Genomic DNA, 12,494 nt, shown 5'->3' on the forward strand with positions numbered 1-12,494 from the left:
AAAGAATATAGAAAATATATAAAAGAAAAAAAGGCAAAAACCAATTTGACATCAACCACAGGGCTCAGTCCTGTTTAATATCTTTATCAATGACCTGGATGAGGGGATCAAGTGTATCCTCACCAAGTTTACAGGTGTCACCAAGTTGGCTGGGAGTGTTGATCTGCTGGATGGTAGAAAGACTCTGTGTTAGATCATGGGGGAGGGAGGGGTGAGAGGCTCAGGAGACCACTCACCCCAATGTTCGTGTGGCACAGAGAGCTTTTATTTTCCAACCACTCCTTTATATATGGCATTTGAAAGACCCAGTCTGGATGTTCTCATTGGTTTGAACTCCACACCTCTTCAGGTCCTGGCCAATGAGGTGGCTGCAGCATTTGGAGATATTTGGATTGCAAACATCCTTTTCAATCACTGTAACAACTCTATAGTGGGATTTGGACAGATTGGATCAATGGGTCAAGGCCAGTTTTTTGAGGTTCAACAAGGCCAAGTGTTGGGTTCTGCACTTAGGTCCCAACAAACTCCATGCAACACTACAGGTTAGGGAAAGAGTGTCTGAAAAGATACCTGGAAGAAAAGGATGTGGGAGGGTTGGTTGACAGTCAGCTGAACACGAGCCAGCGTGTGCCCAGGTGGCCAAGAAGGCCAATGGCATCCTAGCCTATATCATCAATAGTGTTGCCAGCAAGACTAGGGAAGTGATTGTCCCCTTGTACTCTGCACTGGTGAGGCTGCACCTCGAGTACTGTGTTCAGTTTTGGGCACCTCACTACAAAAAACACATTGAGGTGTTGGAGTGTATCCAGGTGTCGGATTTTCGGCTGTTTAGATGGTCTGGAAAGGCCCGGGATGGCCTTGGGCAGCCCACGCTCCAAAGGACGAGAAGGGACTTCAGATCTTTTCTCGGTCTCGGTGTTTATTAATTGCTTATCTAAAAGATTTTCTCTTGGCCTGACAGAGTTCTGCTCAGCAGTCAGCCATGGGCACACACACTGAGAGTCCCCGGGGCGGCCACTTATCTTTATACTCGGAGTTACGTATACAATATTTATCATTTTTCTCCAATACCCTCTACCCTTATTAACCAGTGCACTTTTGGTAAGGACCAATCCCAAAGTGCCAACATCACCACAGAAGATGGAGGCCAAGAAGAAGAAGAAGAAGGAGAAGGGCACGCCCCAATTCCTCCATCTTACTTCTTTAGACCCCCCTATGCAGAAATCTTAAACCCTGTATCTCACACTCCAATTAACTTATCCCTTCACCATTCACCCCGGTGAAATCCTCCTATCCTCATACTGATGTCGTCTCCCATGTGGGATCAAAGTCCAGCCACCAGACATTTCTGGCAACATTCCAGGACTCCCGAGCCCCCCCAGGGGTGGTCTTGGTCACCCTGCACCTCAGCCCTGAGAGGCTGAGATCCCACACCCAGGGAAGGGCAAAAAAGCTGGGGAAGTGTCTAGAGCACAAGTCTTATGGGGAGCAGCTGAGGGAACTGGGGCTGTTTAACCTGGAGAAAAGGAGGCTCAGAGGGACCTCATAGCTCTCTACAGCTACCTGAAAAGAGGTTGTAGTGATGTGGGCATTGGTCTTTTCTCCAAAATAACAAGCAATAGTTGAGCCAGGGGAGGTTTAAAATGGATATTAGGAAAAATATCTTCAGTTAAAGGGTTATCAAGTATTGGAACAGAATGCCCAGGGAAGTGTTGAAGTCAGCATCCTTGGAGGTATTGAAAAGATGTGTAATGTGTTGCTTAGGGATGTGGTTTAGTGGTGGACTTGGCAGTGTTAGGTTTGCAGGTGAACTCAATGATCTTAAAGGTCTTTTCCAACCTAAATGATTCTATAATTTCTTTGAAATAAGAGGATCTGAAACTTAGTGGAATTGAAGGGCCTTTTACAATGAGTGCATAACTGAAGCATCAGGAATTGTTTTCAGGACTTGACATTATTTGCTTTTCCTGCCTCTGTGTGTTTTATGTATGTGTGACTGTAACATGGAGGGGTGAGTCAGAGACAGAGACGACACACACCCAAGGTCCATGTGGCAAGAGAGAGAGCTTTATTCTTTGAACCCAGCCTTATATAGGGGGTTTGAAACATCCCAGTCTATAATGTTCATTGGTCTGCTCTTAACACAGTGTCCTGACCAGTGAGATGTCTGCAACTTAAGATGGAACGTGATTGCTTGAGGTCTCTGTCTGTTAACCAAATTAATTGCTCAGCTACAGACTAGCTGTGACATATGACGACTTAAATTTTGAATGGCTAAGGCTTTGAAATGTTATTCCAGTCTTTAGGAACAAAACCTTTTGAAATTTTAAGGATAATTCTAATAAAACAGAAGGGAAACATTTTGGATTTTCTCATTATACCATCTCAAAATTTACATACTTATGTGTTCCTGTGCTTATCACAGTAACAACATACTATTGATATAAAAAGAGGTTTGAGAAAGTTGACTATTATCTTATATGGAAGTATACTGGTCACGGTTATTACACACCCATTTTTGAAAAGGGTGGTGCAAAGTTCCCGGGGAACTACTGACCAGTCAGTCTTACCTCTATGCCTGGTAAGATCATGGAACATATCTGCCTGGAAGACATATTCAAACATATGGAAAACAGGGAGGTGATTAGAGACAGCAAACATGGCTTCAGCAAGGGCAAGTCATGCCTGACTAATGCAGTGGCCTTCTAGGATGGAGTGACTGCATCAGTGGACAAGGGAAGAGCAACTGATGATATCTGCTGTGGACTTATTCCTTCCTCTAAATTGGAGACACATGGGTTTGATAGATGGACTGTTACATGGATAAGGAATTGGCTAATGGATGCATTCAAAGTCAACAGCTCAGTGTCCAAGTAGATACCAATAATGAGTGGTATCCCTTAAGGGTCCATACTGGGACCAGTAGTGTTCATTATGTTTATCAACAACATAGTGCTGTTGACACACCTGAAGGATGGGATGCTATCCAGAGGGACCTACAGGCTCAAGAAAGGGGCTCATGTGAATCTCATGAGGTTTAACATGACCAAGTACACAGTGCTGTACCTGGGTCAGGGCAAATCCCAATATCAATACAGGCTGAGGGATGAACAGATTGAGAGCAGCCCTGAAGAGAAGGACTTGGGAGTGCTGGTGGATGAGAAGCTAGACATGAGCTGGCCACGTGCACTGGCAGCCCAGAAAGCCAATCGTATCCTGAGCTGCATCAAAAGAAGTGCGGCCAGTAGGTCAAGGGAGGTGATTCTGCCCCTCTACTCAGCTCTTGTGAGCCTCCATCTGCAGTGTTGCATCCAGCTCTGGGATCCCGAGCACAGGAAAGACATTGACCTGTTGGAGCAAGTCTAGACAAGGCCACAAAGATGATTAGAGGAATGGAGCACCTCTTCTACAAGGAAAGTCTGGGAGAATTGGGATTATTCAGCCTGGAGAAGAGGCTTTTGGGTGACCTAATTGCAGCCTTCCAGTACCTGAAGGGAACTTGCAGGTAAGATGGGACAAGATTATTTACAAGAGCATGTAGTGACATTACAAGGGGGAATGGGTTAAATTGAGAGTAGGTTTAGATTAGATATTAGGAATAAATTCTTTACTGGGATTGTGGTGAGGAACTGGAACAGTTTGCCCAGAGAAGTTGTGGATGCCCCATCCCTGGAGGTGTTCAAGGCCGGGTTGGATGGGGCTGTGTACAACATGGTCTAGTTGAAGGTGTCATTGCCTGTGGCAGGGGGATTGAAACTAGATGATCTTCAAGGTCCCCTTCCAACCCAAACAATTCTATGATTCTCTGATAGACAGTGGGATTGAGTGCACCTGCAGCAAGCTTACAGATGATACCAAGATGAGCAGAGCAGTTGATTCACTTGTGGGAAGGGATGCCATCCAGAGGGACCTTAAAAGGCTCAGTCCATGTGAGCCTCATAAAGTTCAACAAGGACAAGTACAAGGTGCTGCACCTGGGTCAGGGCAATCCCCAGTATCAATACAGACTGGGGGATGAATGGATTGAGAGCAGCCCTGCAGAGAAGGATTTGGGGGTACTAGTGTATGAAAAATTGAATATGAGATGGCAATGTGTGCTTGCAGCCCAGAAAGCCAATTGTATCCTGGGCTGAATCAAGGAAGTGTGGCCCGCATGACAGGAGAGGTGATTCTAGCCCTCTGGTCTAATGAGACCCCACCTGGAGTACTGCATGCAGCTCTGAGGTCCTCAGTACAAGAAAGATGTGGACCTGTTGGAGTGGGTCCAGAGGAGGGCCATGAAAATGAAATCAGAGGACTGGAACACCTCTCCTATGATGACAGGCTGAGAGAGTTGGGGTTGTTCAGCCTGAAGAAGACTCTGGGGAGACCTTATTGCTGCTTTTCAATATATAAAAGGGGCTTATAAAAAGACAAAGAAACTTTTTACCAGGGTCTGTATTGACAGAACTAAGGGCAATGGTTTTAAACTGAAAGAGGGTAGGTTTAGATTTGACATAAGGAAGAAATTTCCTATGATGAGGGTTGTGAGGCACTGGAACAGATTGCCCAGAGAAGCTGTGGATTCCCCATCATTGAAAAGTGTTCATGGTCAGTTTGGATGGGTCTTTGAGCAACCTGATTTAATGAAGGATGTCCATAGCAGGGGGTAGAAGAATTGGATGTAAATGATTTTTAAAGGCTGATCATTCTATGATTGTTTTTTGTAGTCAGTTAGAAATCTGTTTTCTTTCCTATGACATGTTCAGTAGCAAGCAAAAATGCCAATTCTTTGGCAATTTATTTGTTTGAAAATCGTTATTTCCTGCTATAACAAATAGTGATACAAATAACGAGTGGCTGTCCAGTAGTACCAGCCTTCAAACAAAGGAAAACTTGAACTGCAAGTATACCTAGCTGCTCCTTGATTTGTAATTGCATATATGACACTTTTTGCTCTCTCCAAGGTGTTTTAAAAGGTAGTAACCAAATTGAACTGTATTGTGTAGCTTTTTTTTGTCATTTTTTTTAAGTGACTGAAGCTTTTCACTTAATTGTGCAAATTTAAATGTTATGATTTATAAGCAGAAAGTGAAATTAACTGTGTGGTTAAACATGAACAGTATTATTTTACCTTTTTTAACTTTAACTTTTTAGCTTCAGTAACAGTTGGTTTTATTCTGTGAGGATGCCTTAAAATGGAATAATGGAATCACAATTCATTAAAATTCAATAGATTAATTTAATGCAAAATAAAGTAATTTTCATTGTGCCCAAGAAACAGATTTCTCATCTCATTTATTCAGAATAAAACTTTTCAGAGACTATTATAATTTTTTTTAAAGTAAGACTTGAGCAAGAATGAGTATTTGAACATATGTTCAAGTTTCTGTGGAAAATTAGAACCAACTCTGCAGAGGAGTTCCTCTTAACTGGAAGAGATTAGCATTTCTTTAATACTAACTTCAACAAGATAAATTGTGAATGCAGACTGATCTCCTTAATCAGATTAAATCATCACAGAAGTTAAATTAGACAAAAGATACTGTGGAACTCTGCTAAGACTTTCATGAAGAATGAAAGTCTTGAGGTGGGACAAGCTATTGAAGGAATTATACATCTTGTTTTTAATGGAGTTATTATTACATCTTCAGCATTACTAATTTTATATACTGTTTTTATTGGTTTTTAAGATTCATTATGAGACTTCATTGATAAGATTGCTATTTTTGTCTTTTGGATCTCTTGCATACATGGGTTGTTCTTTGAGCTTTCATTGTTCTTAGAGACATTTTTCTTTGGTCACTGTCACTAATCTAAGGATGGATGTTGTTTTCTGCAACTGATTTTTCTGGTTTTAGATGTTGCTTTTAAGCATGCTTCTAATGTGTATATTGCCATTTAAATGAAGACTACTATAACTGGTAATTAATAAAAACATTTATTTTGGAATTAGCTAACATTTGTGAGAATTTTAATCAGGCAACCCACTAAATATCACTCTAGGAATGAATATGCATATTGTAACATGCTAAAATAAATATGATAATATACATTTATCACCAATGTAATGTTGTAATGTTCATGTTTCTTCATATGTTGTATTCACAAATGTCAAGCTACTGTTTGGGTTTATTTAACTCAATAGAATAAAACTTGTGTAACACTGTTTTAGTGGGTTGAAACTGTCAAATAGCTTACATGACTGTTTATCAGAGCAGCTGCCATTCACCAGAAGGAATCTTCCTATGCAAGTTAGATTACAAAAATGAGGAAGGGTAAAAAGTATATTTAATCTATTATCTGCTTAGAGAGTATCACTTCTCTTGCTGTGACCTTTGCATATAATTTTTCTTGTGTTGTACTAAAAAGGAATGTTAGAAAATGTTGTTACTACCATGTGCCTTTAAAAATACTTGAAGTCAAAGATACCTGTAAGTGCAGAGGGAAGTGAAATTTCCTTCAGATGACAAGTTAGGGAAAACAAACGCTCTGAAGAATTTTAACCAACCACCACTAATGTTTCTACTGGATTCTTCCTATTGGGGTGAGGGAATTATGTTTACCATTCTGCAGAGAGCAACAAGGTAGCAAAAGTATATACTATTAGGTGACATTGCTCTTTCAGAGCTGATTTAGAGCTTTAACAATTAAGTTTGATTTAGGGTTTTAACAATCAAGTTTTACTTTTGATTTTCTGTGTAGCGATGCCTAAAATAGTTCTTTTGGCTTAAGCAAACTAGTTTTAGGAACTACTACTATGAAAGCAACCTTATACAAAATATTGAAAGTATTCCACTACGTTTCAGTGTGGGTTTTTTCTTTTACCAGAGCAATGTAGTATTCTTTATACCCTAATTTGAATAAGGTACACTAAGCTGTATAAATTAATGTATCTTATATTAATATGTAAGTGTAATATATTGCCTATTTAAAGCATGCAGCTCTTGTCCAGAGTAGAATTTTGAGTATGTACTTGTTTAATGTTATGTTTGTATCTGTGTACAGAAAGCATAGAAACAATGTTGGACCAAGCAAACCTATTTCTCAGCCACGAAGAAACATTGTAGGCTGCAGAATACAGCATGGCTGGAGAGAAGGGAGCGGACCTGTAACACAATGGAAAGGCACAGTTCTTGATCAAGTTCCTGTAAATCCCTCCCTCTATCTTATAAAGTATGATGGATTTGATTGTGTGTATGGACTAGAACTGCACAAAGATGAAAGAGTTTCAGCACTTGAAGTCCTTCCAGACAGAGTTGGTAAGAGGTTTTTTCCTATATGTGCATATGTTGTCAGAACATTTAAATTTTATTAAATTACTTTTCAGTATATGGTAGATAATCTAAATGCTCTGTTCAATTTTTATTTTTTTTTTAGTTCACAAAGTTTTGACGATAACAGAGAGATTAGTGCTGTCGCTTGTCTTTAAATTGTATGTAGAAAGTTCCATGGGTTTTCTTTTTGAGAGTCTTATCCCTAATGAGCTTATGTACATGTAGCGTCGATATTTCTATTAAAATTTAAACTCTGAGCCAGCTGAGAAATGTCCTGGCTATGCTGTCTTGCATGTGTTTGACATTAATTATGTGTTTGGTTGGGGTTTTTTTTTAATGTGCTTTCAATAGGTATTAATACAAATGGAGGGGGAAAAAGCATTTTCTAAGTGAAATAACTTAGTAACTAGTAACTTAACTAGTAACAAGGCTTTATTGTTTTTTATAATTAGCACAGAATTGTTGAAGTGCAGGTGTTTCCAAACTGTAAAGTTCGAAGTTTGACCTAATAATGTGCGGGTTTTTTTAATGGAATCAACTCTTGGGTTTCCTGACTGCAAAGAAATCAGTAGCAGTCTCTAGAATGGGGTTAGGGGGAACCAAACCTAACACCTTCATTAATAACTTCATACAGCTGCTCTGTGATTTAGCCTCTCTTCCTCCCCTCCTCCTCCCCTTCAGTATAAACATTTAAAATACAGATGCTATTCCATGCTGTGGCTTATATTGGTCTCCCTTTACCTTGCATTATGATAGCTTGATTGGGGGGAGTGCAATGATGGAAAATGTCAATAAAGAGTGTTAACATGTTAAAATCATTATTCGAGTTCTGCTGTTCTTTGATCTTCAACTCTCTGAAATGGGCATTATTTGTTTTTTATGTGAATTTACTAACTTTAAAATTACTAATGAATCTGGATAAAGATTATGTTTTGTAAAGACTTATTTCTGTACTTTTTGAATGGACATACTTATAAACTGCTACCATTTCAGCTTCATCTCGAATTAGTGATGCCCATCTGGCAGACACAATGATTGGCAAAGCTGTGGAACATATGTTTGAGACAGAGGATGGCTCAAAAGATGAATGGAGGGGGATGGTCTTGGCTCGAGCTCCTATTATGAACACATGGTTTTATATTACCTACGAGAAAGATCCTGTGTTGTATATGTACCAACTCTTAGATGACTATAAAGAAGGTGACCTTCGCATTATGCCCGATTCCAGTAAGTAGATTGGTTACTTTTTTATTCTGAAAAGTGGCATGTCTCTGTATTATTATGCAGCTTATGGGTTATGTATGGAAAAGAGAGTTGACAAAGAAGTATCTTTTTAAGTATCAAAACTAGCAAAGGTTACAACACAACTGAAAAAATATGTGTATTAAACAATTTCTGAAATATTTTCCTTGAGTCAGTGGTGAAATATGCAATAAATACTGGAAAATCCTTTTCCATTATAATTCCTAATTTTGATAAAGATATGCATACTATTATGAAGAGATTGCACTTAGATTTTTTTTTTTACATGGACAAACTAGAATCTTTCCATTGTTATTTTCTTATAGAAGTGTCACAAATCAAGGAGTTATATTTTTGAAGCAGTTGTTATAAAAATAATGTCTTGGGGCTAACTAAAATAGGTTAATTTAGTTTGGGTAAGCATCATCAGTTTGAAAAGTTTTTGAATAGTTTCTTGGAGGAAAGAAGCACTAATAATTTCAAAACGCATTTTCTCTCATATGTTTAAACATATAAACAGGAAAAAAATTTCAGTAGGTTAGGAGGAATATTTTTTCTTTCTTTTTTAAAGTGAAAGTTAATTGGCTTTTTTCCTAGAAATATTTTTTGCAGAATCAGTGTTGTTCAAGGGATTTTAGCTAATAAAAAAAAAAAAAGAAGAAAAAATTTGTTGATAATTTGTGTCCTTTACAGACAATGTGAATTGTGTATTTAAGAATACTTCTGGGTAGATTTTGCTTGAAAAGCAAATAATAAGATTAAACTTCACAACAGTATCCATTCTAGTGTAAAATTGAAAGCTCCTTTTTACAGCATTATTGATTAAGGAGGTTACACTTAGCTTGGAAGATGTAGTTTTGTTACAATGACATATTTGCATTGACATTTTGGATAGTGAGTTCTAGTACACCTGCCTTTCTGTTAAATATACTCAGTGCCTTGTTCTGCTGGGGGCTCAAATTCAATTATCTACAAACATTTTTTGCAATTGGTGTGTAAACCTTCATGTCAAAAGATTTACTTTTCTAACCAATTGAAGTGCTAAATTTTAATTCATAAAAGTGAACAGTATTGCTTAAAAAATAACATCTGTGACTACTCTAGAAGCATGGCAATAGGCACTTGTCTAAACTATTTTAGACATACTTTGCATTTTGAACTTGTGACTTTCTTAACTTATAAAGAAGTCTGCAGTTTTGTGTATCGCAAAAAATCCATAAATGTCTACCAAAGTATAATGTATTTTCATATTACAGATGATTCGCCTCCTGCAGAACGAGAACCAGGTGAAGTTGTAGACAGCCTGGTAGGCAAACAAGTGGAATATGCCAAAGAAGATGGCTCAAAACGGACTGGCATGGTCATTCATCAAGTTGAAGCCAAACCATCTGTCTATTTCATCAAGTTTGATGATGATTTCCATATTTATGTCTATGATTTGGTGAAGACATCCTAGACGTCATCATGAACTTCTGCCAAATTTGTGGAACTATTAAATGCAAAATTTGTAGACACAGACTTGACTGTTTTTCAGTTGAATGAAAATTTAGATGTCCCTGCGAACCCACAATCTCTGCCAGCAACTGTTTTGTTCTGAATAATACAAATTTATGTGATTATGACACATCTTGTGTAAGAGAGCTCCTTTTCTTGAAGGAAATCAATATATTTGGGTGGTAGGGAGTTAAAAGCTAAGAACAGTTGCAAATTCAAGTTGTGTGAAGTCAATCTAGTATTGTAATCTAGATTTTTTCTTAGATTAACTTTTTCTTCAACCTTGCATCACCTGTTCAACTGCCACATGCAAGTGTAGTTTGCTATTTTTCATATATCTTCTTTTGCAACATTAAATTTAATTTCTTGGCTACTGGCAGTCCTTGTTTTCTGGGTTGAGACAGAGGTGACTTTTCTGAAAGGTTTAAACAGTTTGTGCAGCAGTAAGGAGTGTCTAACCCACGTAACATCAATTTACTGTGTTTCTACTCTTTTCAAATTAAGTTATTAAATACTTGTGTGTTTTTTACTAGTCACAGGGCAGTAGGATATCAAGTGTTTGACTTATGCACCTTTCAGTGAAAAGGCTTTAAGCTATAAAAATATATTTAATCTGTATATCCAGCTAATTAGAAAATGAAGGTTAAGGGCCTGTGTTTACAAGTTGTAGGAACCAGTAAAATACACACAACAAAGCTGCCATTAATCCTAAATGTTGTGTTCTGTTTTGTTATACACATTTCGTAGCAGAATACAAGTGCTTGGTGCCACAAGTTTAACAGTATATAATGCTACTTAAGCAGACTTTGGACTACACATCAGCAATCAGTAGTCTCATTTAATATCAGAACCTAGCAACCTGGATGTTTGTGTGTGAACTTAGAAAGCTAGTATTAGTTAATCTTTTACACAATAAACACAAGTTATGCGGGAGGGGCATCCTTTTACACTGAGGACCTCCTTTAGAGAAGGAGAAGCATTTGTTGCCTTCTCCTCAGTCTGCTGTATTCCTTTGCTTTGTTTTGTGCTGGGCTTTGCTATTGTTTTTAACCATTTTGGTTCAAGAAGGCATAATTTCAGTGTATTCTATTTTTGGCTTTTCCACGTAAGGAGTGTCCAGACAAATCTACAGTTTAAACCTGTTGTTGCCTTTTGTGGTGTACTTGCTTTGAGGTATGCCATTAACATGAATTTCATTCTGTGAACACTAGAGTTATGCATGCCAGTGATGTACTATCTAATGGGAGCTATAGGCTGTCTCAGTGGTTCAGTCATCTGCATTAGATTGTGGATGCAAATAACAGCCCACAACAACAGAATCCTTTCACAGTTTTAATCTTGCAACATAGTTGTAAATCAAGGTTAGGGTATTTGGGTTTTTAAGAATAGCAACTTTTAAAAGCATCATAATTGTAATGAGGATCAGCACAGCAACAAAATTTTCATGTTGAAACAGAGCTCTACAGGCTTCAAACCACTGCTTCACAGAAATACAGTATATGAAGAATGTGAATACAGTCAACGCTATTGATGGAAAGAAGGAATATGTAGATATCCAACTTGATGATGTTAGTGGAAGGATGCAGGAGAGATACTGCTAATCAGAGATCAGGGGTCTGACCTCTATTGTGAGTATTCTTAATAGCAAAGACTCAGAGGCTTAAATCCTTTTCTGTCTTTTTTTTTTTTTTTTTGCCTGATTTCATGCTTTAGCCTTAAGGCTTGTGCCTCATTATGGTGTTAAATGGTAATACTGTATAAATATGGTATCAATTCTGTGTCCCTTGCTACTATATTGCATTATGTCCTGTATTTCACCATGGGCAACCAAAGGCAGGCTATTGTCTTTCAGTTCAAAACTTCTCAATCCAGTCTTTAAGCACCAAGTATCTAGTCAGTAAATTTTCATTGTGTTTTGAACAAAATGAACAGATTTGCAACACAGTGCTTTCATCCTGCAGATCTGTTATGTGCTTCCTATTGACTCTTAAGAGTCCTGCATGTAAATCTCAAAGCTGAGCCTGGCTCCATGAGCCCAAGTTGATATTTGTGGCGCAAGAATGACTGTATTGATTACACACAAAATACACTAATAACTTAGTACAATGAATTTTGGGCTTTACATCTAAGGATGTAACAACAAGGTTTGTTTTGAAATATTTGAGGTTTAGCTCTACTGGAACATTTTTAGCATTTGGCTTGCATTTGTGGGTTTTTATGTAAGCCACTCTAATACACCACAAATTTTGCTAATTAGAATATAATCTATACAGTATATACTGTCAAATTTTATGGTTGTTTTTAGATGTCCCCATTGTCTGTTGCATGGGATTTTTCTTTTCATCTTTTTTTTCTTAAGATTCGTGTGGAGGGGTGGTTTTGGTTTTGTGGTTGGTTTTTTTAATAGCTTAAACCACCGTTTTGAGACTTGAGACTTATTCCACTCCCTGCCATCTGTTTTGGGCTTACTTTAGGCTCATGTTTCAGATCTGCATGCAGTGC

At 38.0% G+C, this 12,494-nt stretch overlaps 1 protein-coding gene across 1 annotated transcript in view; it reads left to right on the forward strand.

Annotated features, from left to right (window-relative positions):
• The window catches only part of LOC128941425 (spindlin-Z-like), a 36,100-nt gene extending 26,146 nt beyond the window's left edge, over positions 1-9,954 (forward strand). The window contains exons 3-5 of the mRNA XM_054283184.1: positions 6,988-7,241; positions 8,250-8,483; positions 9,755-9,954. Of these exons, the coding sequence (XP_054139159.1) occupies positions 6,988-7,241; positions 8,250-8,483; positions 9,755-9,954 (688 nt within the window). The remainder of the gene's footprint in view (positions 1-6,987; positions 7,242-8,249; positions 8,484-9,754) is intronic.
• Positions 9,955-12,494: the final 2,540 nt, after the last annotated feature.

This window comes from Melozone crissalis, unplaced genomic scaffold (genome assembly GCF_028551555.1).
Source record: "Melozone crissalis strain CALT ecotype California unplaced genomic scaffold, PUWL_Pcris_2 ptg000035l_1, whole genome shotgun sequence".
Taxonomy (NCBI): Eukaryota; Metazoa; Chordata; class Aves; order Passeriformes; family Passerellidae; genus Melozone; species Melozone crissalis.